The sequence below is a fragment of the Colletotrichum spaethianum genome (genome assembly GCF_022836535.1).
Source record: "Colletotrichum spaethianum MAFF 239500 DNA, contig36, whole genome shotgun sequence".
Classification (NCBI taxonomy): Eukaryota; Fungi; Ascomycota; class Sordariomycetes; order Glomerellales; family Glomerellaceae; genus Colletotrichum; species Colletotrichum spaethianum.
Genome location: NW_026054806.1, coordinates 1 through 26,675, shown reverse-complemented (window position 1 = coordinate 26,675; position 26,675 = coordinate 1). Strand labels below are relative to the sequence as shown.

General features: G+C 58.9%; 11 protein-coding genes and 1 non-coding gene across 12 annotated transcripts; 6 read left to right on the top strand and 6 right to left on the bottom strand.

Annotated features, from left to right (window-relative positions):
• Positions 1–23: 23 nt before the first annotated feature.
• On the top strand, positions 24–2,571 carry ColSpa_10483 (Ran-specific GTPase-activating protein 1; the record flags this gene model as incomplete). The annotated part of the gene is made up of 6 exons (XM_049276695.1): positions 24–856; positions 908–1,262; positions 1,517–1,609; positions 1,683–1,818; positions 1,867–2,370; positions 2,420–2,571. 6 exons carry the CDS (start codon positions 24–26, stop codon positions 2,569–2,571), a joined length of 2,073 nt encoding a protein of 690 aa, XP_049132652.1.
• An 804-nt stretch (positions 2,572–3,375) lies between these two features.
• ColSpa_10482 (metaxin-1) lies at positions 3,376–4,361 on the bottom strand (the record flags this gene model as incomplete). The annotated part of the gene is made up of 2 exons (XM_049276694.1): positions 3,376–4,059; positions 4,152–4,361. 2 exons carry the CDS (start codon positions 4,359–4,361, stop codon positions 3,376–3,378), a joined length of 894 nt encoding a protein of 297 aa, XP_049132651.1.
• A 2,850-nt stretch (positions 4,362–7,211) lies between these two features.
• Positions 7,212–7,406, bottom strand: ColSpa_10481 (uncharacterized protein; the record flags this gene model as incomplete). The annotated part of the gene is made up of 1 exon (XM_049276693.1): positions 7,212–7,406. One exon carries the CDS (start codon positions 7,404–7,406, stop codon positions 7,212–7,214), a length of 195 nt encoding a protein of 64 aa, XP_049132650.1.
• A 2,670-nt stretch (positions 7,407–10,076) lies between these two features.
• On the top strand, positions 10,077–10,304 carry ColSpa_10480 (uncharacterized protein; the record flags this gene model as incomplete). Its single annotated transcript, XM_049276692.1, has 1 exon — positions 10,077–10,304. The coding sequence occupies one exon, from the start codon at positions 10,077–10,079 to the stop codon at positions 10,302–10,304; it is 228 nt and encodes a 75-aa protein (XP_049132649.1).
• Positions 10,305–11,226: 922 nt separating this feature from the next.
• ColSpa_10479 (Rho GDP-dissociation inhibitor) lies at positions 11,227–12,086 on the bottom strand (the record flags this gene model as incomplete). The annotated part of the gene is made up of 2 exons (XM_049276691.1): positions 11,227–11,988; positions 12,057–12,086. 2 exons carry the CDS (start codon positions 12,084–12,086, stop codon positions 11,227–11,229), a joined length of 792 nt encoding a protein of 263 aa, XP_049132648.1.
• Positions 12,087–12,888: 802 nt separating this feature from the next.
• Positions 12,889–13,825, bottom strand: ColSpa_10478 (surfeit locus protein 4; the record flags this gene model as incomplete). Its single annotated transcript, XM_049276690.1, has 2 exons — positions 12,889–13,492; positions 13,563–13,825. The coding sequence occupies 2 exons, from the start codon at positions 13,823–13,825 to the stop codon at positions 12,889–12,891; spliced, it is 867 nt and encodes a 288-aa protein (XP_049132647.1).
• Positions 13,826–16,235: 2,410 nt separating this feature from the next.
• Positions 16,236–16,427, top strand: ColSpa_10477 (uncharacterized protein; the record flags this gene model as incomplete). The annotated part of the gene is made up of 1 exon (XM_049276689.1): positions 16,236–16,427. The coding sequence occupies one exon, from the start codon at positions 16,236–16,238 to the stop codon at positions 16,425–16,427; it is 192 nt and encodes a 63-aa protein (XP_049132646.1).
• A 642-nt stretch (positions 16,428–17,069) lies between these two features.
• On the top strand, positions 17,070–17,923 carry ColSpa_10476 (putative serine carboxypeptidase; the record flags this gene model as incomplete). The annotated part of the gene is made up of 2 exons (XM_049276688.1): positions 17,070–17,685; positions 17,748–17,923. The coding sequence occupies 2 exons, from the start codon at positions 17,070–17,072 to the stop codon at positions 17,921–17,923; spliced, it is 792 nt and encodes a 263-aa protein (XP_049132645.1).
• A 29-nt stretch (positions 17,924–17,952) lies between these two features.
• Positions 17,953–18,492, top strand: ColSpa_10475 (uncharacterized protein; the record flags this gene model as incomplete). Its single annotated transcript, XM_049276687.1, has 1 exon — positions 17,953–18,492. One exon carries the CDS (start codon positions 17,953–17,955, stop codon positions 18,490–18,492), a length of 540 nt encoding a protein of 179 aa, XP_049132644.1.
• Positions 18,493–21,071: 2,579 nt separating this feature from the next.
• ColSpa_tRNA_275 lies at positions 21,072–21,166 on the bottom strand. Its single transcript has 2 exons — positions 21,129–21,166; positions 21,072–21,107 (listed from the first exon to the last, which is right to left on the bottom strand). It is a non-coding gene; the product is annotated as a tRNA-Ile (tRNA).
• Positions 21,167–23,326: 2,160 nt separating this feature from the next.
• Positions 23,327–25,927, top strand: ColSpa_10474 (uncharacterized protein; the record flags this gene model as incomplete). Its single annotated transcript, XM_049276686.1, has 1 exon — positions 23,327–25,927. The coding sequence occupies one exon, from the start codon at positions 23,327–23,329 to the stop codon at positions 25,925–25,927; it is 2,601 nt and encodes an 866-aa protein (XP_049132643.1).
• ColSpa_10473 (uncharacterized protein) lies at positions 23,648–26,084 on the bottom strand (the record flags this gene model as incomplete). Its single annotated transcript, XM_049276685.1, is given in 2 exon segments — positions 23,648–25,908; positions 25,922–26,084. The coding sequence occupies 2 exon segments, from the start codon at positions 26,082–26,084 to the stop codon at positions 23,648–23,650; spliced, it is 2,424 nt and encodes an 807-aa protein (XP_049132642.1).
• Positions 26,085–26,675: the final 591 nt, after the last annotated feature.

Sequence of the window (26,675 nt, the reverse complement as noted above, 5' to 3'; positions counted from 1 at the left end):
TTCACGAACCTCGACCCCTCACCATGACGAACCCGTTCCATGGTTCTGCACATTATACCGACCCAAACACACCCGCGGGAAGCTCTGGTCTTCTCCCGCGCCGTTTCTCATACGCCTCGGTCGTCTCGGGAGCACCACCAAACTATAACCCGCCCTACCTCTCGCATCCCGGCCGAACTTCGGTCATCTCCCAAATCCTCAATAACTCCGACGATATCACCTTCGAGCCGGCCTCGGGCTACTACGACCCGAGCAGGAGCGACGACATGGACGCGGACAGGAACGGCGCCGGCTTGAATGGTGCGTCCGTGAGGCCGTCCCGTGGTGGCCAGCTCCCCTCCTTTTCGAGAGCTTTTGATATGTTCATGGCGAACCCCTCAGGTGATACTGCAGGCTCTGGCAGCGCGAGTGGGAGCGGTTTCTTCGTCCCGTCCTATCTGGCGGGCTCGGCACATGTTCAGCGGCTGGAGGAAGCACACTGGGCAAAAGTACGGGCGCAGAAGGAGTCTCAGGCAACTCAGACACAGACCGGCGGGAACCTGTCTACGAGCGCAAGCAGCGTCAGCCTTCACAGCAAGCCGGGTGCTCATCGAGGAGTGAATTACGATGTCATTGAGAAGCCCCCCGCCTTTGAGGAAGACGAAGCGTTTGCCCCACTACCCACGAGGTGGAACAGTCTCGACAAGTACGGTGCTCTAGACATCTTATCCGACGGCCTCGAGGTCAGATATATCGGCCCGAGGGGCCAGACGGAGCGCGACCACGAGGCTTTCTGCATACGTGCCGACAACCCTATGCCCCCGCAGTGCGGCATCTACTACTTCGAGGTCCAGGTGCTATCGGGCAAGCGGGATGAGTAAGTTATACGAGTACGCATGTATGGCTACGATCCTAATTTACTGTACAGCATGACCATCGGCATCGGATTCTCTGGCAAGGGGGTGGGACTTGCAAGACCCCCTGGCTGGGAAACGGATTCTTGGGGCTACCACAGTGACGACGGCCACTGTTATGCTGGTCAGAGCGGCGGAAAGACCTACGGTCCTTCGTTTACCGCGTCTGATGTTATCGGCTGTGGCGTCAATTTTAGGACTGGCAGTGCTTTCTTCACAAAGAATGGCCACCTGTTAGGCACCGCCTTCCGCGATGTTGGAAAAGCCGGCAGCCTCTACCCGACAGTTGGGCTCAAGAAGTCAGGAGAACACGTCCGTGTCAACTTTGGTCAAACACCTTTCGTCTTCGATATTGACGGTATGATGACGGTGAGTCTCCGATTCTCATTTTCTTCCCTCCTTTCATTCCAGGCAATCCGGCCGCCCAACTGGGCTATCAAACTGAGCCATCCACGGCTTTTCTCATGATACTCCTCACCGACGTGCGTGGAGGGCAGTACCTGTGTGATTGTGATATAACCACCAAAACATTGTGGTGGCGCGATATGATTACAGCGGAACCGTCACGCCACTGGCTTGGCGTTCGTGCTATGATGGGAATTGCCTTACTGACCTTTTCACAGAAAGAAAAGGAGCGCATCCAGAGAGATATTTCGCAAACGAGCACCGCGAGCCTGGCCCCAGCGATGAACGAGACCGAGTTGGTCCAAGCCCTTGTATGTGTTGCCTTGCAGCGGTTCACGTTAATAAATAAGTCTAATCCCCAGCCAGGTTTTACAATTCCTACAGCACGATGGCTATGTCGAAACGGCGAGAGCGTTTGCGGAAGAAATCAATGCCGAAAAGAAGGCATTGAGCCTCGACCCGAATGCTCCCATTGAGGGCATCAATGTCAAGGACGACGAACATGCCAACAAGCGACAACGTAAGTCTGCACACGACCTACTAGCTTCGACTTGGCTAACGACCACAGGGATCCGAAGAGCTGTACTCGAGGGCGACATTGACAGAGCACTTAAGCACACCAACGCATTCTACCCTCAAGTCCTCAAAGATAACGAGCAGGTATACTTCCGGCTACGGTGCCGCAAGTTTATCGAGATGGTCCGGACCGCCGCCGAAATGAGGGCTGCGTCGGAGGCGAAGAAGAGCAATGGCCACAGCGGTGAGACTGGCGCCCAGGCAATGGACCTTGATGCCAACGGTACCGAGAATGGCGCATGGGACCAAATGGACACCGAAGACTCTGCCGAGGCCCCTCTCGATATCAATGAGCTCGAGATAGCGACCCTACAGTACGGACAGGAGCTTCATGCCGAGTTCAAGAACGACCCCAGGCGAGAGGTCACCAAGCACTTGGCGGACATTTACGCGCTTCTCGCGTACGCAAACCCTCTAAAGGAGAAAGACGTTGCCCATTTGCTAGACAGGAAAGGTCGTCTGGCAGTTGCTGAGGAGCTTAACTCGGCGATCCTTCGTAAGTCTCATCTGGAGAGAAAGCCAAGCCAATCACTAACTGTGTACAGTGTCGTTGGGCAAGTCCTCTCGTGCAGCTCTCGAAAAGATATATGCTCAGACAAGTGTACTGCTGGATGACCTACGGGAAAACGGCGGACCAGGCGCCTTTGTCTCTTTACAGGACGTCATCGAAGACATACCGAAATCCCAGCCTTTTTAGAGGGTCTGGCGACTCTGAGAAACCGCAACGCGTCTCCAGAGAGCTCCTTCAACCCAAGGCTGTCGGGTCACTTCAGATGGCATTCCACTCTTGTGTGACGTTTAGAATATGATTTTTCTTCCGCTCCCCGCTTCCCCCTTTTCTTTCCAATTATTTTCTACCATCATATCATCGGCGTCAGGCTTAGTCTCGGAGTGGAAATGGCAACTCTACAGTCGGCTTCGAGGGTTCTTGCATTGGGTGATGCGGCGGGCGGGTAGGGTAGTAGTCTACATAGGTCTCACTTGGGGCGTCGGACGCCGCTGCACAAATAAACACGTTACCAATGATTGCCTCGTAGTGTTGGGTTCCCCGGTCACGCTGCTGTCCCTGAGTTGGACGCTCGTCTGTTCTGGCTGCCATCGGCTTCTCCGATATACTTGTAGCACATCGCAGCCACCCAAAGGCGGATAATGAGGGCGAAGGGTGACGAGACGGATGCTGCCAGAAAGACGGGACACTCATCGACAACAGGACCCCAGCCTGATGCCCTTCCTCGATTCGTGAGCCACGGAATGCCAATCCTGACTAGTGATGGGGTTGTAAGCCTCTCATATGGGCAAGGATTCTATGTGGTGTTGACGTGGCATGCTTGCGTCGGCTCAGTCACTCAGCCTACGACGTCGTCCGCAGACGGTGTTTGCTGCGGTATTATAATACAAAGGTGACCCCCCTCGGGTCTCTCGCGTCTCTCTTCCCTTCCACTGTTCCGCTCCCGCTCCCGCTCCCGCTCCGCCTTGGCCGTCTGTGATACTGCTCCGCCTCTTAGACGAGCACGCCCTCGTCGTCGGGGAAACACCTCTCCAGCAGCCTCTCGCGGTGGCTCACCAGGCTGGGGAACGCGGCCACGACGTCGGGCAGCGTGCGGTCGACCCAGCCGAAGCCGTCGTCGAGCAGCAGGTGCGTGTAGGCGAAGACGGAGGCGTCGAAGAGCGTCGGCGCCTCGCAGCCAAAGAACCACGCGCCGGCGCCGCCCTCGTCGAGCAGGGTGGCGAGGGCCTCGAGCGCGGCGCGGGCGTCGGCGTAGACCCTCTCCGGGTCGACGACGGCGGCGCGCGTGGCCTTGAGGACCTCGGCCTCGGCGGCGGAGCGGACCTGGTGCGCCAGCGTCAGGCGGACGAGGGGGTTGTTGGAAGCCGGGTGGATGTAGAGCCGCGCCAGCAGCGGCGCGTTGGCGGGTGCGAGGTAGAGGGCGTGGAGCCAGGCGGTGCGGAGACGGGTGTCGAGGAGGGCCTGGTAGGCCTCGAGGCGGTGGGCGGGGGTCGGCGAGGCGGGGCGCTTCTCGCGCGCGAGGGGGGAGTTTGCGAGGGCGTAGGACTCGAGCTTGCCGGCGCCGGCTACCGGGCGGAGAGGGGAGGGCGGCAGGAGGTAGGGGAGGGCGCCGGAGGGGGAGGCGTGGTTCGTTGAGGGGAGGATGCGGAACTCGACGCCGGCGATCTTGAGGAACGTCTACGGTTGGCGGGCCGAGGTGTCAGCTGGCTTGCCCACCCGAGAGGGTTTGCGGCGCAACAAGGGGAAGGGGGGGGGGAGCGCCGACGGACCTGCCACTTTAGACACGAGGGGTTGAAGCTCGGTCGGCCCCTCGGGGCATCGTCGTCCGCGACGAAGACGTAGAGGGTCGGGAGGTCGCCGCGGGAGGGGGAGCGGGCGGGCAGTTCGTTGGCGGGGTAGACGGCCAGGGGGAAGCGGCGGAAGAGGGCGGCGACCGGGGCGGGGACGGCGAACCAGCTCCTCGGGGTGTGGTCCGGCATGGTTGCGTCGCGTGTGTGTGTGAGAGAGAGTGGCGGCCGGCGAGGCCGGGGCGGAGAGAGTGTGTGAGGGAGAGAGACAGAGAGAGAGTGTGTGTGTGTGTGAGGGAACCTTGGAGGCAGGAGGATACCGGACAGGCCGAGGTATGTGGCGCCGATAGACGGAGCTTGTCGTACAAGGTAGCTAGCTCTCTGTCGGAAGAGGGGCCTTTTCGTTTGTTTTTTTCTGATTCCCTTGGAGCTTGCTGGTTGGGTGCAACGGCGATTGCGCGGTGGTGCGTCGCGTTGCGTTGGTGACCTTGCCTTTTCCTCGTTGGTCCGTGGGAAAGGGGAGCGCAGCTTTCGAGGTCGGTCGGGGGGAGGGGAGGTGGGCCCCGAGCGGAATTCCAGCTCGTGGTTGGTCGGTTCCGACGGAGCTTTGGATGAAGACCCGCGTGTGTCGTGTGTGGCGGCAGTCACCAGCAGGAGGAGGAGGAGGACTATCCCGATGCGCTGCTTTCCACACCGCCCATCTGTGCTCTCGCGGAGTAATCTACCGCGTCCCTCATGCGAGATAAGGGCCCATCTAGCTGTCCCCTTCTCGGCGCATACGGGTGCCCAGTGGGTTTGATTGAGTGGGTTGGGGTGGGAGTGATGCAAGTATGGTCCGGAATGGCGGCTAGTGGCACGACATTTTCCCTACTCGGGCCCGTGCGAAAATGACAATATGGGCAATTGGGGACTGTCGTGTCGTGGTGGCTTTCCAGGTTGGAATAAAGCTGCCGAACAGCTGCAGCTCATACATGGTGCAGTGCTCGCTTGCTAGCTGAGCGGGTTTGCGGCGCTGTGGATGGACCCTGGATTTTCTCGTGGCCCCCGTCTCGTGTCTGTATCGCCTGTCTCCTGGCCCATTCCTCCTTCCCTTTTGTTGTCTACGCCGATGCAGCTTCAGATGACAGTCACGAGCAGGATGCAGGCTGGAGTGAGGAGCTGGAACACGCAAAAGAGCGTGGGCTGCAAACCCACCCTCCATCTGGCATTCCCAATGGGCCGGAGAAGGGTGCGAATTTCGCTCCAGACTAAAGCGGCTCCCGAGGTGAGGTCGGCGCACCCCGGTCGGTGAGTGGCTCCGGATCAATCACGGCGAATTCGAGAGAGGGATTTGTCGCCCGGCGGGCCCTCCTTTTCTCTCTCAATCTGAGGGCTGGCGGCCTTCCGGGGTGCAAGGTGAACCCCTTTCGGTGCTCTCGGTCAAATTCCTCGCTGGCTGCTCAACTGGCGACGCCCGCCCGTTACTAAGCCTCTGCCACCGTACGGGCTTTCCGACAGCCCTTGAGTGGTCGCAGGAAGAAAGCTGACCCGCCCGCAGGTACAACCCAGCGCATCAACCGGACCCGGGATGCGATGTTTACCATGACAGCAGACACAGCACGAGCAGACGGGCCAGTGACAGGCACAAGCAGACGAGGGGGAGGGGCCGGATTTCCTGCCGCGACTCGTGCAGAAGACGCAAGTGCATGCGCGCCCTGCGCCAGGCCGATGCCAGGTGTATGACCCAGCGATCGAGGCCCATCAAAGTCCATCCACACTCATTTTTTCGCCTATGGGACCGTCTTTGAGTGGCTCCCGTCTTTGGGTAGCTCGATAGTCTTTTCCTCCTCGGCGCCTGACGATGGTGGTTTTCGGGATGTTGACTCGAACACCAGCGAGCTAACGGCATCCCGATGCCGTCGGCGCAAACCACACATGCGTTGCTACCAGAGACCACACAATCTGGTCGACCAATGCAGATTGATGCTCCGAAACCAAGGGGACCGCCCTTATCGCCCGGGTCAACTGTGGAAGGCGGCCAGAGTCCGGACAATCAAACGAGGTTGCAACTTGGTCTGTATGCTGGAATGCCAGGTTCCGAAATGCTGCGCTCCGCGACGCTGGTGAGAGGGTCAACGGTGATTGAACCGGGGGGTGGAAAAAGGCAACAAGGCGCGAAGAAAATTTCTACGTTTCGCCATCATATGGAGATTGCGCGATTCCGGCCGCTGGCGCAGAAGAGAGTGGTCCTATATGAGCATCGTCCTTGGTGTTACCCGCCGTGCCCGGGGCATTCTCATGCCGAAGGTATTCCGAACCAGGAGGGAAAGCTCTGCACTTGGGCTGGAGGGCCTCCGTGGAGAACCGGCAAGCCCAGCGTGGGGCCTGGGGCCTGGGGCCTGGGGCCATGGGGAAAACCCAAGACGACAAAAAGTGGATAGAGTGGGCGTTCGCCAATGTGGGAGATCTCTGTCCCGAGATTTTCCGCACCGAGCGTCGGATAACAGTGACGGGCGAGAGGTTGACGAAAGGCAAGCTAAGGCGAGGCGAGGTGAAGCGAAGAAGCCTACGTGGGGACCAAAAGGAAGGAAAAAACGGATTTCCCGTCAAAAGTCACCCGGTGCCATTTCACATGTCTCCACCGCAGCCGGCCATCCCTGGCCTTATTCTTAGCGTCGGATCGCTCTCTCCCTCACCATCTCTCTTCAAGTCAAGTCAAGTCAGGTCAGCGACAACCAAGCCAATCTTTTCCATTTTCTCCAGCCCCAGCTTAACGAGTACCTCGGAGGAGGAGGCAACAAGGCGCAGGCGCCATGTACCTGCCACGCCAAAGAGGCAAGGCATAGCGAGACGATGGCTTCAGCCTCCAGCAGCCCGGCAACGGAAAGGGAGGGAAAGCGGTGGAATCACAAGCAAACAGGAGCATGAGCCAACACGCGTCTCGTCGTTTTTGAGTTCTCCCTTGCCTGCGGATTCCCCATGTTTCCCACGCTCTTGCGCGATCAATTCTCGAGGCTTGTGATTTCTCCGTACCTCCCCCGCAATCCCCGTTCAAGATAGAGTTCAGCCCGCACCAACACCAACGCGACGCTCCAGCAGCCGCACAGTCATGACTCCAGAGGCGCTGCTGGTCTCGCCCATAGCGAGGTGATACCTGACGACGACGACGACGTAGGCACGTCTTTGGACGGGATGCGACTCCGTACGTGCCGGAGACCAGTGATCGAGCATCATGTCGCATCGCAACGCCTCCTGCATTGTCTCTCGCTTCCCCATTACGGGAAGATGGGCATAGCGCGTGAGCGTGTGTGCGTGTGCTGTTCTCTGTTGATCCGTCCACATCCACACACCAAGGGAAGAGACGTTCCGCAACAAGGCAGGACCAAAGAGCAAGCAACATTGTTGGCCATGAACATCATTCAGACATGGGCGTAGCGCAACCTTGGTCTGCCAAGTGGAGCAAGAGCATGTCATCGCTGGACTGTTGCCTCCCCTCATCCCAGGCCGGAATCGAACGAGGCAGGCTTCGGTGCATTGGCTCTCGTCCTTCTCTTGCCAGGATCCTGCCCGCGCCAGGGACCTGTTTGAGGCGATCCAGTACAATGCGGAGAAATGGCCCCAGGTGCTGGGCAGAAGGGGACTCGGGGAGCGCAAGAGGCAAGAGGCCAGCGAGCACGAAGCAGGTACCGGTACACGGAGTGGGTACGCTATGCTCCCAGCCCAGGCCCCTGGTTGACCTGGCCCAGCATGACATGCCGCCCTTCCCCACACAGCGAAACGCTCGCCGGCGAGAAGGCCGACCTCGATGCGCCGCCTGTGATTGCCCATTCACCGTGTTTCCCCGAACCAGCTGGGTGGGCGTTGCGGTCGCTCGAGCCGCCGATCCGCGCAGACCCTGAAGGGCCTCTGGCTGAGTCGCGAGACGAGGTGCAAAACCCTTTCTGCCCTCCTCCCTCCCCCCCCCCCCCCCGCCGCTTCAGACGGGGGAGCTTGTACCGATACTTGGCACATGGGCACATGGGGGGGGGGGGGCTTCCCATTACTGCTTCTGGCGACGTTTACCGCGAGGCTTTACTTTACGTCTGTCACTGTGTGTAGTGTACCTCAGCAACCTTTTTTCCCCGCCATGGCAAGGCAAAACAAAACAGGCAGGCAAGTAGGCGTGTTCCCGCCGCTGGGTCATGCTGGGCCGTTCGTTCGTTCTCATGGGAAATATGGGGAAGGGTGTGTCGTCGTCTCCCGTACGATACAAGTATGGCAAGAGAAGAAGAAATAACAAAACACAGAGGCCCCAGGAAGAGAGGGAAAATCTCCCATGCAGAGTGGGACGACGATTCGGCGTCATACCAAGCTCGGGTCCCCCCACCCCCATCTTCGGACCTATTATCGCGGCTCCAGGAGTTGGTCGGGTCTAGGAGCATTGAGCGTCATGGATGAGACGGTGCGAAATAACGTGGAAGGCGTGTATCGTCCCTCTTTTTTTCCCTTTCTCCGTCTGCCTTTTCTCTCTTGGCCCCAAAAGAACTGGAGATAAGATGGATTCTTAGCAGCCGCGGCTACTCTCCGTATCCGTACTCTGGGCAAAGTAAATAACCACCCAAGGGCAGCAGCCATCTCGGTCTTGGGTCGGTAGACGGGAACCATACACACATTTCAGATTCTTTATCCTCGACTCGCCCGCCACCACCACCACCACCCCCAACTCTCTTCTGCCTTCTTGTCTTGCTACCACCTATTGATCCCTCCCACCCTCATCCCACACACTCCAGTACGCACCACCCACACACGTCCACATCGTTTGGATCAAAAGCAAGTCAACTGGACAAGCCTGGAAGCAACCAACCCCAATCAAGAGTCAAGCACATCACATCATCACTCTCTTCCAGACGCACACCCACACAATCCCGCCCAAGCTGGCCCTACGCCCCAGCCTTCTTTCGGCCCAGAATCCTACACTCGAGCAAGAAAAAGCTGCTTGCTACCCACACCATCATCCCGCAGCCTACTTTACTTTACTCTACCCAGGCCAACCCGCATCGACTACCGGCGCTCAAATTTCTGAGGGGAAAAAAAGGTCCTGCACAGTCGCAACCTGGCCCTCCTCTCGAACGATATTCCACGCATAAGAGTCGCAACATCCCTCCGCGCCTGAGCGAGGTCTAGTCGATCCCGCCCCCTACTTGTCTCACTCTCCTGCTGCAGCTTCTTCTCTCGCATCCCTCCTTTCAAAATAGAAAGGACTTGCTTGACCTGCCTCGCCCGGCCATCCGCCTCTCGTTTTTCCCCTTGTCGACGTCCCCAATCTATTCCACCGGCACCACTGTTGGTTGCTGCCACCCGCCCGCACGACTTACCGGGGTTGGTTATCCGCAATCGCGCCGAGAATCCAATATTGCAATCCAATATTGTTACAAGCAAGACAAGCCGGTCCCGCAATTAGCCTGTCACTGCGAACAAGCCCAGGGTCGTCCCACGACTGCTCTAAACGCACACGCTCGCCTCAACCCACATACGCCTCACGGTCATCCCGTCCGTCTCTCCTGTCTGTCCATATCTCGGACACAAACGTCGACATTTTAAAAAAGAGCCGGATCACCCGCACGCTCACTTTCTCCCGACGCCTCCTTCTGACCTTGCCGTTCCTGATCTGCCTTTCCCCCGCGCTTGACATCACCTCGGTTCAGGTACCTGTGCTCTGGTCTCACGTAGAGAGAAGATCGGCACCCCAAAATCGAAGATCTGGGGAATATAACACCGCCAGCCATCGCTCCCTCCAACCTACTGCTTAGCCACACCACCCGCACCTTTTTAACCCTTGTTTCTCTTGCCATCAGAGAAACTCTATACATATACATCAACCTCAAAAAACCCTTACACTACAACACGCCATCAATCTCACACACAACACACTTTATCATCATCGTCACCATGAACGCACCGATCCAGTCTCCCAAGCGCCAGGACTCCACGTCCTCGGTATCGTCGTCATCGTCGCACATGTCTACGAACCAGATGGTTCCGCCGCCCCAGGCCACCGGCCAGGCCGCTCCGTCAACCGAGGCCTTCCTCCGCGACTTCACCCTTGTCGCCGAAGCCGCGAAACGCGCCCAGATGGCCGTCATGATGCGCGACTTTGAGTCGTGCGGCCTGTCATAGTGGTGTCCTCGGCCAGTCATCCTCATTCGCCAAATGGAGTTCGCAACGCAAAGGGCCCGTCGTTCTGGAAACTTTTTATCTTTATTTTTTTAGTGATTACTCGGGGCTTGGGCCATTTTTGCCAGACATGCCGAAGTATCGGACGAGAGGGGACGCTGAAACAACGCGGTCCCGAGAGGGTGCCGATGCTCCGCGGACGGCGATCTCGTACGATCCGGGCAACCGGGGAGAAGTCACGAGGCGGGTTGCCGACAATCGAGCCCTTCCCCGCCGTTTCTTGCACTCCCATCACTCGGCATTCCTCTCCGCTCGCTACAATGTTTAATCGACATGGAAGTTTCTCTTCTCCTTCGGTTTTGCATTTATTCTCTCGGATGAAACGGACATTGGGATAGACATGGGGTTTCGAACAGCCATCATTCCTCATTATTATTTTTCACCATAACAGCTCACATTGGCGCATCACGGCACCGGGCATTTATTGCATTGCGGGATCTGGGAGGAAACATTTCATATTTGCTTTGAGGAGGGACGTTACGATCTATACACACGGAGTCAAAGAGGCGTTGGCAATACACGGTGGGAACGACTCGGGGGCATATCACCGCACACCCCCGTCATCTGGTTGGATCTTCGCTCATATTTTTTTTTATCATGTATGAATACCACGTCGGAGGACACGGTCCTGCCGCAATCTCTAGTTTTACACGAGTTTAAAGAAACATGCCAGCCTTCTGGCGGTTTCCCTCTACACTCATCTTGCCACATCTTGTGACAGTACGGTCCGGCTTTTCCAGGTCTTCCTCACGTTGCACATTATCCACGTTTTGGCTCCCCCCCCCCCCCCCCCCAGCAGCCCCCAACTGAGCGCCGCGACCTTTTCCCCAATCCTCGTTCCCGACCCGACGACACCAGCAAAATCCTACAGCTTCGAGGCCAGCACGATGCCGCCGTCGACGGTGATGGTCGCGCCCGTGACGAAAGCGCCGGCCCGGCCGCTGAGGAACAGGCAGGCGCCGGCGACGTCCTGCGGCGTGCCGATGCGGCGCATGGGGATCTCGGCCTCGATGGTGTCGCGCATCGAGTCGAGCGTCGCCTTCATCATCTTGCTCTCAAAGGGCCCGCAGGCGAGCGTGTTGCTCGTGACGCCGCGGGGCCCCAGCTCGCGGGCCAGCGCGCGCGACAGGTGGTGCAGGCCGGCCTTGCTGGCGCTGTAGGCGAAGCTGCTCACCAGCGGCACGCGCAGGCCGTCGACGCTGCCAATGTTGATGACGCGGCTCGGGTCGCCGGGCGCCGCGGCGGCCTCGAGCAGCGGCGCGGCGAGCTGGGTCAGGGTGAAGACGCGGTGGAGGTTGAGGGTCAGGAGCTTGGTCCAGGCGGCGTCGGGGTAGGTGTCGAAGGCGTCGCCCCAGGCGGCGCCCGAGTTGTTGACGAGGACGTCGAGGCGGCCGGCCGTCCGGGACGACAGGGCGGCGACGAGGCGCTGGCAGTCGTCGAGCTTCTGGAGGTCCGCGGGGATGGCGTGGGCGCGGCCGGGGCCCTGGGCCGTCAGCGCCGCCGCCGCCGCCTCGCACGCGGCGGCGTCGCGCGACGACACGTAGACGGTGGCGCCGTTGGCCACGAAGCCCTCGGAGATCATGTAGCCGATGCCCTTGGCGCCGCCGGTCACGAGCACAATCTTGTCCTGCGCGCGCGGGGGCGGGCGGGTCAGTCTTCGAGGTTCCCACGGTGATGGAGGGGGGTGAGGTTTACCTTGACATTGAAGAGCGATGCGACGTCCATGGTTGCGACGTGTGTGTAAGTGTGTATATGTATAGTGCTGAAACTGGGTCGTGGCCTGCCTTCTCTGGTGTTCCCTTCCACGTGTGAGAATAAATCAATGGCGACGTGGGGGTCTAGGGAAAAAGATTATTGGCGACCGTCCGGGGAAATGGGAGGCGGGAGCGAAGCTGGGGATGGATGAGCTTCGGCTGGGGGGGGGGGGTCGAGCGAGCTTGCGGTCGAGCCGAGGCACAAGTTGATGGAGGGGTCCAGGCCAGGGCGCGATAAGGGGTACATCCACCGCGGTGCATCCGGCCGCGCTGCGCGGCGTACATCTCATCATGATGTGGGATGTAAGTCTCTCGAACCCAGATGCGACGTCGGGGAACCCTCGTCTTTTCTGCAAACCCCGGCCTGAACGTCTCTCTTATGATTGTTGCGAGGCCGCAGTGTATGTGTGCTCGTAGCAGGGGTTTTGGTGATGATTATGGAATATGTGCCTAAACTATGCTCATCTATGCACGTGTGTCGTCTCTACTGCTAATACCCTCCAGAAAGTCTATTGTCATGGTCATCCCGATTTGCCGCAACCACCAAAACGCCATTGCTCAATTTCAATTGTTTGTCCATGCCGGCAACGAGCGAGCGCTGCCGGGCTCGAGTCCCGAGACATTTACTAGTAGTATCCGCTCCTTCGCTTTCTGCACCGACCGCAGGACGAGGTTGCTCTCGCGAGGAGCTCCAGCCTGGACCGGTTGATATGGACCGCTGATCCGCGCACCGCGCGGGTCGTGCTTGACTACTCTCCATACGACATCCCGGCTTACGACGTGGATGACCTCGGGCTGCGCTTTCTCATAAACGCTGGCAACCTCGACGGCTTCTCGCCGCTCTCCGTCGTGTTGGTCGTCTTCTCGGGCGTGCCGTTGTTCGCCGTTGCAGCGGCGGCGGCCTCTCTCTCCTTCCGCGGCGAGCAGCAGCAGCCCATGGCCATGTGGAGGATGGCGGCAACGTCGACGAGGGCGCTGGCGAGCCACATGAAGACGAACATGCGCACGCCCAGGATGGCCTCGATGTTGAGCTCCTGCTGCTGGGTGAGGGCGATGCGGGCACCGACGCTCACGACGGTACCGATGATGGAGGCGACGGTGACGAACAGGCCGGTGAGGAAGGCGAAGATGGCGACGGGCAGGCTCCACCAGCGCGAGCGCATGACGAGGGGCGTCGCGATGAGCACGGCGGCGGCGAGGGAGATGCCGGCGATGAAGAGGCCGAACATGACCTGCTGGCCGATGCGGAGGATGGTGAGGATGGTGGTGACCTGGGAGGGCAGCGCGATGGTGGCGCCGGCCAGAAGCTCGTTGGTCAGGATCTCAATGGGGTTGAACCACCACAGCCGCTGGGGAGTCGAGCAGTAGGTGACGCCCCTGGGGGGTGTCATGTCAGTATGCGCGGTGTAGCGGGAGGGACGGACGGTGACGTTTGGCTGGCACTCACTCATCGTTGTAGCCCTCGCAGAAGTTCCACAGGCCGACCTGGTAAAAGTCGTGGAGGCCCAGACTCCTGGCGACGGAGTTGAGCAGGACGGCGTTGGCGGACGAGAGGGGGATGATGTCGCTGACATCGAGCTTGAAGAAGTAGATGTCCGTCAGGACGGGCTTGATGGAGGTGTTGCCGATGATGACGAGGATGAGGAAGATGATGGCGATGAAGTAGCACACGGCGGCCGCGATGGCGCTGTTCCTGCGGACCTTTGCCATCGTGGGTGAGGGTGGGCGAGAGTTGGGGTGCCTGGGAGGTGAGGTTGTCGCGAGAGGCAGTTGGACGTGGGACCAGGTCTAGATCCGGGGGACGATGGAGAGGGCCGAGTACCGGCTGTGGTCCTCTCCCCAGATATCTAGTTTACCAACGACGTGTGGGCGAGGAACGGTATGACGCGGTATAGGGAGGTGTCTCTCCTCGCCGAGGGTCCGTATGGAGAAAGAGAGAGAGACACACAGAATAGGAGCTGGATTTCGGTAGTGCTTGGGCTGGGGTGGGTTTGCCAGCAGCTCGAAATCAAGCAGTTGTCTCAGGCCAAGCTTGCTCCTTCAAGGAAAGGAGTCGAGCCTGTGGCTTGTGGGTAATTATTCGACGGGTCGAACAAGGGCGAAGACGATGACGATGAGCACACAAGCTAAATCAAGCCCATAAGAAATTCCAAGAGCCCGGTCTGAAATATTGGGGGTTGAGTCCAGAACGTGGATAAACAACAGGAATCACCAGGCAGAGCAGGCCAGGCCAGAACAGGACGCCAGTTTCAATGGATCCCCCAGTTAGTAAATACGGGCAGGGCAGGCAGGGTTCGACTGGGAGAAGAAAAGAAAAACCAGAACCCGGTCGAGCTGGGTTGGCAGCGTACAGGCAACTTGCTTGCTGGGGAGGAGCTTAAAGGAGGGTCACTGACACTCCCGACAGGGAGAAGAATGACGTCGTAGCAACGCCGGTCAATTGGAGGTGGTTTTTTTTTTTCTTTTCTTTTTTCTTCCTTCTCTTCACTCTCCTCCCCCTTCTGCCTTCTCCTTCCCGGTCATGTCGACAAGCAAGCGTGTCTTTGGTACATTAGCGGCGCCACGGCTAGTGGGTCTTTGGCTTTTGGCTGTGAGGGACTGGGTGGGCCCCTTGACCCTGTTACGGACCCACTTCGTCCCAGCATCGACAGCCAGATACAAGACAGGAGAGAGGGAAAAGAGTTCGGATAGCAAATGGAATGAACCACAGAGAACAGTTGTGACGGCCCAGGCGGGACGGGACTGCTGTGTTGGTCAGTCCACATTGGTCGTTTACGAGCACCACCCACTGCATAGGCTCTGCTGCAGCAAAGCCAAGTTTTCCAAACGGAATGGGACTGCCTCACTGCCGCAATATGGGTAGGCAAAGTCACAATATTCCGGGGACCCGAGCAACTGCATCGATACGAGGCCGCTGCTGCCGTTGTTGCCTCTTGCCGTGGTACATGGTAATAGTAGAAGTCCAGCACAGCACTGCCTCGAAGGAGTCCAGTCAACGGGGCCGTTTGTGCCGCTCGTTTACCGTTGGGTGGCCGATCAGTAAATAGCGCCCCCTTCACCTTCACAGCTGAAAATGGGACCACCATGGTTGGCAGCTGTTACTAAGGAGACAACAATAACAACTCTGGGAGGGAGAGGACTCGGCAGAAAGCAAGCACAAGGGCCACGCAAGACGCGTCCAGCTGCTGTGACATGTGTGAGTTGTGCTTCCGATGGGTGGATTGGAGCCGCTTTCTCTCCTGTCCTGTTGCACCATCAACCAGACACCCGGACCCCGACTGCGAGTCTACTATTACCGGTACCCCCCAAGCCGCGCCGTGCCTCTGCAACATGCATAACCATACTCCATACAGACTGTAGTGTACACTAGGTACGTGGGTACGTAGTACCAGGCCAGTCTTTACTCGCTGGGTCGCCTTACCTAAATGATGCTTAGGCTTTGTTGCAAGAACAATCCATGGGCTAGAGTCAGAAATAGTGCTTTTAATTCCCCGTGGCAACATCAAGGGTGACGATCCCGCCCATTCGACCCCAGCAAGGCCCAACGTCTTGATTGAAAAAGCGAAATGAGGATGGGCAGGCAGGCGCTGAGCCTAAAACTCTGTTTCCCATCATCTCTGCACGGCGCATCATCATAGACATCTGAAGCTCACGATTTCCCGCTCACGATTTCCCCTTCAGCTCACCGCCGAGTCTTGCTTGTCTACGACTACGAATGCCCAAGTTTACTCCGGTTCCAGAAGCCACCAGCCCGAGATGGGGGCTCATGGGAACAGGACCATGTTGCACACGCGCCCACGCCGCCGCGCCGGCTCCTATGCCGGCGATCGCTAGGGTTGTCCGCCCATGTCGGATCCCTCGTTTTCTCTCCTTTGCTGCCCCTGTCCCTTTGCCGCAGCCGCAACCGCAGAAACGCAAGCGACCCGGCCGTCCGATTCGTGTGTTTCTGCTGTTGCCTCCCGTGGTGGTGGTGGTGGTGGTGGTGATGATGTGTGTTTTGCCGTTGTTGTTGATGCTGTTGATGTAGCCAGTCATCCCCCCCTTCCTCTTCACGCCGCGCCTTTGCGAGATGTGACGGGCGGCGACCCTGCCCAGCTGGAGCCGCCGATGAGATGACACGATGGCCAGCAGGGTCCCCGGCACATCGCCAGCGATCCTCGCAGCGCCTTCCGGTGAGGTGGACCGCCTCGACCCGCCAAAGTGGAACCCACCCTTGGCGGCTTGGTTTCGTTTCCTGCGGTCGCGCCGTAGCGCTGTCTGGGGCCCGGACCACCTCCAAAACAAGTGCCTGGGCCACCCCAGGAAAACCTGAGCGCCAAGAGCACAACACAAAAATTATGTCATAGGCTCGCTCAACAGGGGCGGAGGAGAGAGCACTTTTCGTTTGAGCTTCGCGTTGCTGCTGGCGCACATTGGCACCGCCGCCGACGAGTCGCAGAGAGAGAGAGAGAGAGAGAGAGACTATTCCTTCTCTGAGCCGAGCTTTCTCATGTGAAATGCAAATGACCGCCTCTGCCGTCCCTTGTCAAACCCCGTGAATCCCTCTCTCGCTTTTTCATCCTCCCCTCTGCCCCTCTAGCGTGCCTTAGTCGTTGTCGATATTGCGCGAAGATCGTCATCGAACCCTTCCGAGTCAGTCTCAACGTCGTTCGTCGTTTGTCGGTCGTCGTCCCTCGTCTGATAACGGGTTTTTTTTTCCCTCTTGGGTTTTTGGCACCCGTCTCTCCCGTCCCTCGCTCAACCTAATTCTCCCCTAAGTGGCACCTGGCGGCCTCTGCGTCTCGCTGCCATCCCAACGACTGGCCGGAATACAAACAACCTCTCTCAACCCGGTCCTCCTCACCACCATTGTCGACCTTCACCTGGCCCTTTCGTTGTGGTCGGCTCATACCACACCCCTAAACACATACACACACATACGAAAGAGTCCTCGTGAGAGGGAACTCCGCCCAACATGACAGGACGTCTCCTTGCTCTCACCCTCGGGCTGCTGTCCCTCATCGCGACTCCAGCCGGAGCTCAAGATCTGAGTGTGAGCACCATCACGCTCTCCAACACCGAAGACGTGACCTTCTTGTCCGGCACCAAGACCGTCCCCGTCACCCAGCCCAGAACGCCGACGGGACCCTATGCGACCTACACCTCGAGGATCACGCTCACAAATGGCGACCTCTCGACCATGACCGGGACCATGACGGTCACCGGCAACGTCACCCAGACCACGACCAACTCGGTCGGCCAGTCCGTCGTAATCATCTCGGGCCAGACCTCGGTCGTCACGTCCACCGTTACCGGAAACGCGACTCAGAGCACCACCGCCCCCGCCGGTCCGACCAACACCCAGCCGTGCAACAACTACGTCGAGTTCTGCGACCGCAAGTACAGCAACATCACCGAGATCGGCTGCCACAACTCCCCCTTTGTGCGCCCCGGAAACTCGGCCTCCAACCAGGCCCTCGACGTCACGACCCAGCTCAACGACGGCGTCCGCTTCCTCCAGGCCCAGATCCAGTGGCCCACGAACGGCACCGTGCCGCACTTCTGCCACTCTTCATGTGACATCCTAGACGGTGAGCTCCTCCTCCTCCCCCTTTTCACATGCTTGCCGGGCCGCGACTAACACACCGCACAGTCGGCCCCATCACCGAGTGGCTCACCACCGTCCGCGAATGGGTCGCCGCCCATCCCTACGACGTCGTGACCATCCTGCTCGGCAACGGCAACTACTCCACGCCGGACCTGTACGCCCCTTCATCGAGTCCACGGGCATCCTGCAATACGCCTACGAGCCCCCCTTCCTCCCCATGACCCTCGAGGACTGGCCCACCCTCTCCCAGATGATCCTCGGCGGCAAGCGCGTCGTCATGTTCATGGACTACATGGCCGACCAGCAAAAGTTCCCCTGGCTGCTCGACGAATTCTCCCAGATGTGGGAGAGCCCCTTCGACCCCATGGACCGCTCCTTCCCCTGCACCGTCCAGCGCCCGCCCGACCTGCCGGACGAGGCCGCCCGCGACCGCCTCTACCTCCTGAACCACAACCTCAACGCCGAGTACAGCATCTTTGGCGCCTCCATCCTCGTCCCCGCCGTCTCCCTGCTCAACGTCACCAACAACGCCACCGGCTACGGCTCCCTCGGCGTCGGCGCCCAGCAGTGCACCGCCGACTGGGGCCGCCCGCCCAAGATCCTCAACGTCGACTACTACAACTACGGCGGCTTCCCCGGGTCCGTCTTCGAGGTCCAGGCCAAGATGAACAACGTCACATACACGCGCGACTGCTGCGGCAAGGTCACCGGCGCGTCGCCGGGACGGCCGGCCGTGTCGTCGGCCGTGATCCTGGGCATGGCGCTCGCCTGCGCGCTGTTGCTGGCCTGAGGCGGGGGCAGGGGGAAGGGCGAGTGTGTTTTCTTCTTTTACTCTTAATGCCTTTTTTATTGGTAATTTCAGTCTAATGATACAGCATGTCAGGAGTTCTTGGGACGGGCGGTTATGCATAGACGGGAAAAACACAGGCTTGTGGATATGGGAGGGCTTTTAGACTGCCGGGCTTTTGTACCTACCACGTGGGCGACTGTAGAGCGTTTCCACGGCGTACATACTACAATATGCAGATGTGTCTGAAAGAACAGTAATGGTCATCGTGTGAATCCATGGCGAACAATGGCCGCTGAAGACTCGGTAGTCTCTTGTTTCGGGCGACTCTCCGCGTTGTTTCAGGCCAGGTCGTCCTGGTTGTATACGGGCATCCAGTTGGTGTCTCGCGCATCCGGGCCAGTTGATGCTAAGCGTTTGATACACAGTGAACCGGTGGCAACTCTCGCCTCACGCTTGTGAGTGCTTGTGTCGACTCGGTAAACTGGCAACAAGAACGGTGAACACGGCTCTTCCCATATACAGGATCTGGGCCAACTCGTCCATGGGCGTGTCCAGGACGGACGACGCCACAGCGTTTGCTTTTCACCCTCATTCCTGGAAGTATCAGGTCGCTTCCCAAGCGTATGACACCAAGATCCTTCCTGCTCATACGGTCTTTCCGGGACCTTACGACATGATAGGCCTCTGTCGGAGCTACACCGGTCCGTTCTTACGGAGCCAAAGCCCACGTGTCCACAACCACTGGATGAGAGGTGGCTGGCTGAGCATGACTTGTGGTGTTCTTGAATTATGGAACTGGGTTTCCGGAATCTACAAAGCAGGCTAAACAGAAACCGGCTGACGGCGACGAACGAACCACCAACTAGCAGAGTCACCAATCCCTTCGATATGAATAAATGGCTCTTATGTGTATATAAGGCCAGGTGCCGTCGTCAGCAGTGAGGCTCCTCTGGACGCCAATGGCATCCAAAAACTCGGCACCGTCCGCTGCGTGTTCGTCCGAGGGAGCATCGAAGCAGGAACGATGCCTTTGCCCACCGGTATCGAGCCATGGGCAATGGCTAGACAAACTCGTCGACGTTCCTTGTGTCTCAGCTCTGCCATACAATCGATACCGGGTGCTAGCCAAGTAGTTTAGGTCTATCTCGTCCTAAAATGTATCGCCATTATCGAAGGAAGCTTCTTGCCACCTACTTGGGCTACTGCAGGCTTCCTTTCGGAGGGGCATCTGGCATGGTATTCTGATAGGCCCTTGGGTCCCAGCAAAGACGTGATCCGTGTTCCGTGCTTGACTACGGTTCCTGCTACTGTTGCATTGCTGGCGGCATGGTGTGAGTAAAGCATATACAGTGGATTCAGATACTCGAGGCTCGACTCTGCTCTCGACATTGTATTTGTGTGCTCAACATCGCAATGACCTGAGTTGGTCTCCTCGTGTGTTAGGCTGGCATAAATGTGCGGCGGTTCTCGAGGCAATATACAACGTCGGAGATCTGGTATAACACTGCAGTGGAAGGTCGTATAATCGGTAAGGCAAGGCAGGCCGTCTTTGTCCACTGAAAGTCGGTATTGGACGAAGTCCCATCTTCAGTGAACCATCGCGAGGGTCCACCTCGTATTCACCCGAGGATCGCCTTACGGCGCAGAGACCGGGCCGATGCCATCAACGGCTCCCTATAGTTTGCGATCACTATTTCCTTGGAGCTAGGTTGTTGGTCTTAGTTCGCTACGCTTCAGTCCTCTCAGCAGAGCCTCATATGTTGTGTAACCCAACATGGTGGGAAGGTCTCCAAGGAGCATCATACGTTAGCAGCTTTTTTGCGGAAGCCTCAACGTTACATGCAAAGCAAGTGTCTCCAAGCCACCAGTCGGACCTACTCAAAATAGAATTATTCATGGCTTTGGCAAACCCAGAGAGCCTATGTGACTGAAGTGTTCAGCAATAGTTGCTGGTGGCCATGACTGCTTTGATTTATAACCAGAGAGCCTAGAGAACGCTGACGGAGGTAGGGATGCAGGCACCAGGAGTATCGGGAACCAGGCGCCGCTGCCCACGTCCCCTCAAACATTACGTGAGACAGGAATCATTCCTTGTGCCCAATATACTGACATGCCAAGAACCCCAACGCTTGCAGGCAGGCTTCCTTTGCTGCTGGATGCTTTGCTGTTCCGGACCTCAAACTCCTGACACGGGTTGCAAACTCTCAAAGCCTCAGTTCGCCGTACTCGGGGAAGTATGGAGGGACTGCAGATCGAGTTGACATGGTTCCGTTCGACTGGATCAGAGGAACGCAGGTCGACATGTTCCAATGGAAGGATTACTGAAGCTTGCGGTCTTCTACGATGAAATTTCTGCCGTTACAAAAGAACCCAGGTCAACGCCGAATTGCTTCTGCACCTCAACATACCATACCTGTCTTACCTTCTATGTTGAAATACTCAAGCCGCGAGAAGAACAAAAGGATCTACATGCATCTCAGGTCATCGGTGCAATTGAATTGAGAGGTGCACTGAATGACGTGCAGGCAAATGCCATCGGGTGCAAAAACGGATTCAATGCGTTCATGAGCAAAAAGACGTGATCAGTGGGAGGCTTGAACTCCCGGCCTTGGCATTACACAACATTTCAGGTGAAATATTAGTACCACGCTTTAACCAACTGAGCTAACCGACCAGCTTGTAAGCTGTTGTTGAAGAGGAGCGGGGAATAACGATTCATGTAGCCGAGCTTCCGAAGCAAGCCGAGTCAGGCGACCTACTGCCCACTACAGCGGGCCGTGGAATCTGGTCAAGGCATGCAGACGAAAGAAAGAAACCGGGTTCTCATGCTCTTTAATGCCCCGACGCGACGTCCACCAAGGACCAAAGAGACGGCTCCCCATGATCGTGGAAGAGCAGCACCGACGATTTCGAAAGAAGGGAGTGACGTCGTATCGACTCGGAAGATGCCACGGTGACGGTGATCCCGCAGAAAGGGACAAATGCCTCAGGTGATCCTCGGCTCTGAAACGAGGACTGCAATGTGACAACCATGTCGGAAGCTCTTTTTCCTGGATGAGGCTCGATAAGCTCGGCCGGCCAGCCTTGCATTGGCGAAGACGAGGGATGAACGTTTTCGATCCTCATATCTACCCATCGTACTCTCTCCAAGCGCAACCCGCTAATTCGGGATATTTGGCGCTAGGTGGGGGAGCAATAACCATCGGACGAAGACCCCATCTCTCCCAGACACCGTCCCAAGGGTCCGCCGGCGCCTTTCACACGCCAATCGCAAGACACGAACGCGTCCCTCGTCGGAGACGACGATCGACCATCAAGAAACACGTCCCAGCTGGACGGGAGCCGAATCTCATCCGTATCGTGTGGCAGACAGCTTTTTGGGGCTGCCAAGCTTTTATGATGACGGTGACGCCCCAGCGCGAAACCGACCGCGAGGGCTGAATGTAGCCCGCCCCCCCAGACATGCATGCGACTAAGAATACATCGTACTTTGTAGCAAAGGAGGCAGCCAGACGACGTCCAAAGCCCAAAACGGTCAGACGTCTGTTCCTCACCCACTCACTCAGCCAGTCGCCATTGTCACACCCAGTCGCAGCAGCAGCAGCACCTGCATGACAGCGTGCCAGATCAGGCACGGCGGCTCGGGGGCGGAGGGCGACACTGACTATCGATTGCCCTGCATGTTCGTTGCAGTACCTACACACTATAGTACCGTATGTACTCGGTCAACTGAGCCCCCATATCAAAGTTCTCTAAACCTACTCTGTTCCTTTTTCTCACCTTGTATCCAATGGTAAGCCCGGGATCTGCCAGCGAGTTGTCTCGATCCCGTTACCGCGAACAAATATGGGGGACCAGTTGACCGAGTAGATACGGTATAGTACCTATGTAGAGCTCATCAAGCTGTGGTCTGTGGTTCCTTCCAATGGGTCGCCCTCCCCTGTCCCACAACCAATGCAACGCTTAATCTGAGCCAGGACGGAGCCCAGGGGACGATAGAGACATGCCATCCGAAGCGTGGGAAACCGGTCGCATCCCCCCCTACCCTTTTGCTCTTTCACACGAGGAGCAAGGTTCTTGAGTTGGACGGCCCGTTTGACATGCTCGCATTTCGTGTTGGAACGGGGAATCTGACAAGGGCGTTATGCGCGGGCGAGCACAAAGTGGACCTAACGTCAACGGGCAACATCCGAAACGTAGAATCGGCGCAACGGAGTGGTAGATCACGTCGTTTGGCGCCGGATGGACAAAGAATGCGTTCCTTGCCTTGCCTCTTGCATCACCCCATTCTCCCTCGACTCAGCCTTGCCGGCGCTGGATCGTCCAGAGACAGGTATGGCCTACCGTCCCTGACTTGGGTCGCCCGGTGGCTCAAGCGGTTGTGCCAGGTCGGCCAAGCTAGCGGGGACCCCATGCCGGAGGTGGTTTAGAGTCCTTCGTTCCCATGCGTCGCGGCCAGTTGCACCTCCACCACCAAGGCGCGCGCCCCCGACAGCCCTACATACAACCTCTTTCTACTCTCAGCTGCCCCGTATCGTCCTGCCTCCGGCTTCCACGTCTGTCTTATTCCCCTTCACCCCTTGTTCCCCTTCAGCTGGCTGGGCAACAAAAACGCCAGAGATGCCTGTCGTTGCTTGACCGAGTTGCTTTCATTCGTTTCTTCCCTCCCCCCCTCGCAGCTTCGCTTGCTTTCGGTACCAGACTTACACCGACCTGACAGACCGATCGTCTTCCCACTCGCGCGCAATTTCACTCACTCCCCGATTTGATTTACAGAGAAGCAGCACGCACGACTTCCGGAACCGGTCCTGGCGACATGAGAGCTCCGTAAACAATGGCGCACAACGAAGACCTAGGCGCGTCCCATCAGCCTCCTGATGCGACCGAAAGAAGACTCAGCCAGCGGCATTCCAGCATGACCATGGTCAGCGACGCCGACTGCCACACTTACGAGGGGACCTCCGCCACGATTAGCGGGAGGGATTCTCTGATCTCGATGCAGTCCTACTCACTTCACAATTCGCCGCCGCTGGATGAGGGAGACGAGTTCGAAAGGCAGCCGTTGTCGGCCTCATGGACCGCGTCCTTTTCGTATAGCGGCGCAACCGCCTATGAGGCCTTGTCACCCAGATCCACCGTGCCCCCTGAAGTGTCCTCACATGCGGGCCGGAGGTCGAGCCTTGCGACGTCGCGACGCGGCCAAAAGACCACACCCGAAGAAGAGGAGCACGACCTCTCTCTGCTGCGCGCCGCCGCGCCCTTTGGCAAGTCGTCGCAGCACGAGTCGGATCAGGACGACGAACCCATCTTCGATGTGACCGCCACCCTGGGGCCGATGGGCTTCCAAGACGCGGCCTTTATCAAGAAATTGCAGGAGCAGGAGGCGAGCGGTCGTCTCACCGGCGGTCTGGGGGCCGGTTTTAAGCCGGACGCCAGGATCAATAGCGAGGATCTCATGGCGCCGCCGACCGCCTCGCCCAGGCGATCCATTACACGGTCCTTCTCTCGCAGGCCGAGCCTGGGCCGGCCGAGCTTGGGCCGTCGGGCGACAATCAAGGACCGAGGCCAGGACGAGGCCAACAAGAGGGGCGAGGTCATCGAGGTCATCATCGAGGAGACGACGGCGGAGGAGGGCCCGCGGCAGCACCAGCATGACCAGGTCGACCTCAGCGTCGTGGCGGGGCCGACGGTCGCGGGCGACGACGGCGTCAACATGCGCCAGGCCACGTTCCCCGTCAACAAGAGCCAGAAGACGCAGATCTTTTACCCGCAGCCCAACTGGAAGCCCTTTTCGATGAGGTGGCCCTACCTGACGGGGCTCATCAGCTTGTCCATCGCGCTGGCCATCATGGTGGAGCTCCTCTTCCAGAGGTCGCGCACGCACCCGCTGGTCCGGTTCCGGTCCCCGGCCGAGGTCCCGGGGCTCGAGTACTTCGCCGTCAAGTTCCTGCCGACGATCCTCTCCGTCATGTACGGCGTCCTGTGGCAGGTCACCGACTTCGAGGTCAAGCGCCTCGAGGCCTACTACCAGCTGTCCAAGGAGGGCGGCGCCCTCGCGGCCGAGTCCATCAACGTCGACTACGTCACCAGCCTCAGCTGGCTGCGACCCATCCGGGCCATCAAGCTGCGGCACTTTGCCGTCGCCGTGTCGTCCGTCGCCACCTCGCTGGCCGTGTCGCTGGTGCCGACGTTTGGCGCCGCCGCCTTCGTTCTGTATCCCAACCGGGCCGAGCGGCTCGCGCACCCCGACGGCGAGAAGGTGATCCGCCTGCAGGCGGTGTGGGCGAGGCTGCTCTCCTCGACCCTGTGCGTCTGCGCGTTCTGCGGCTGCGTGCTCTTCTACATCCTCCAGAGGAGGAGGTCCGGCCTGCTGGCCGACGTCAGGGGCATCGCGGGCCTCGCGTCCATGGCCGTCGTCAGCCACATCCTCGTCGACTTTGCGGACCTGGACGTCGTCAGCCACCGCGACATCCACGCCAAGCTCAAGCACCACCGCTACGTCCTCCGCAACGCGTCGCTGGCCCCCGACGACGAGAACCCCGTCTCCTCGCAGGACACGGACAGGTTCCGAGACGACCACATGACCGAGAACCCGCACCCGCGCTCGCTGCGTCTCGACGGGTTCCTGCCGTTCGTCATCGGCATCGCCCTCTTCATGGGCTTCATCCCCGTGTTCCTCTTCTCGGGCGCCAGCATCATCACGGCCAACGCGCCGTGGGTCGTGACCGCCTTGGCCGTCTGCATCAAGCTCGGCTGGGGCGCGCTGGAGACGGACATGCGCATGATGGAGCCCTACTACATCCTGTCCAAGAGGCACTCGCCGTCGAGGACGCTCACGCTCGACTACACGGCCATGCCGTTCGCGCTGATGCCGTTCAAGGCCTTCCTCAACGGCCACCTGCTCATGTTCCTGGTCGGCTTCGGCAGCATGATGGCCGAGGTGCTGACGGTGCTGCTGACGGGCCTGGCGACGGTCGTGGGCACCGAGTTCCTCGACGCCGCCGTCTCGCCCGGCGGCGACGCCGAGCAAGGGAGCATCAACGCGGGCCAGGAGACGGTCGCGTCCTTTTGGATCTCGTTCGGCCTCGCCACCTTTATCCTGCTGTACATGGGCACCGTCGCGACCGTCGTCTTCCTCCGGCGCCGGCACCCGTTCCTGCCGCGGCAGCCCAGCACCATCTCGTCGCACCTGGCCTTCATCCACCAGAGCAAGATGATTTACGACTTTGTCGGCACGTCCAAGCTCAGCAACGCCGGCATGGTGCGCCACCTCGAGGGGCTCGGCAAGACGTACGGGCTCGGCTGGTTCGAGGGCCGCGACGGCCAGACGCACTGCGGCGTCGACCAGGAGAACCTGCTCGGCCACTACAAGCACGGCAAGGACTTCCAGGGCACCAACAAGCCGTGGAACCAGCACTGGGAATCGTACGACTGAGATGGGCGGTGGGGCCGACACGGGACAGAGAGGACGGGAGACGACGCCCGCCCGCCCGCCCGCCCCCGTCCCTCGTCAACGAGTGCGGGCGGCGCGGGGTGGCAGGGGCCGGCTTTCCGCCAGAGCAGCAGCTGCTGCCTGAGGGATGGAAATGCATATACGAACATTGAGACACTGGGAGGAGGCGTTTACACCCGGACCATTCCAGAGAGGAAACACGGGCCCCGAGAGAGCGACCTCGGCATAATGGGGTTTCTAGAGCATTGTCACCCTGGAAGCATCTCGAGGGCCGCGGAGGCTTGGGGGGTTGGTTGCATCCGGCTTCGCATTTTGGGGAGGACGGAATACCCTATACGGCCTTAGAGTTTTGAGGCAGTTTTTATTTTGTTTTAATCTTTTTCGTTTGACCGGCCTCGGCGTTGCGGGACGCACGCGTTATGAGGTCAAGTGTCACAAACAATGCATTTTAATTTTACCCACGCACTCTGACTCTGATGCTCTCTCACCTGGTTGACCCAGGGCAGAACGACAGGCAAACGGGAGAGGTGGCTATCGGTTGCCCTGTCGATCCCAGCGTTAGCCGGCGGGAGTGGCTCGCCACCATTGCTGGTGCTGACGAGTTGTCGTTGTCGCGAGGTCAACGGCGGTTGCATGCCGGCCGAGCCAGCCAATCTTTCCCCTTCCCAATACATGTTTTTTGGGCGGGGGGTTCACGGTGACGCCTGACATCACCCTGCGAGAGAAATGC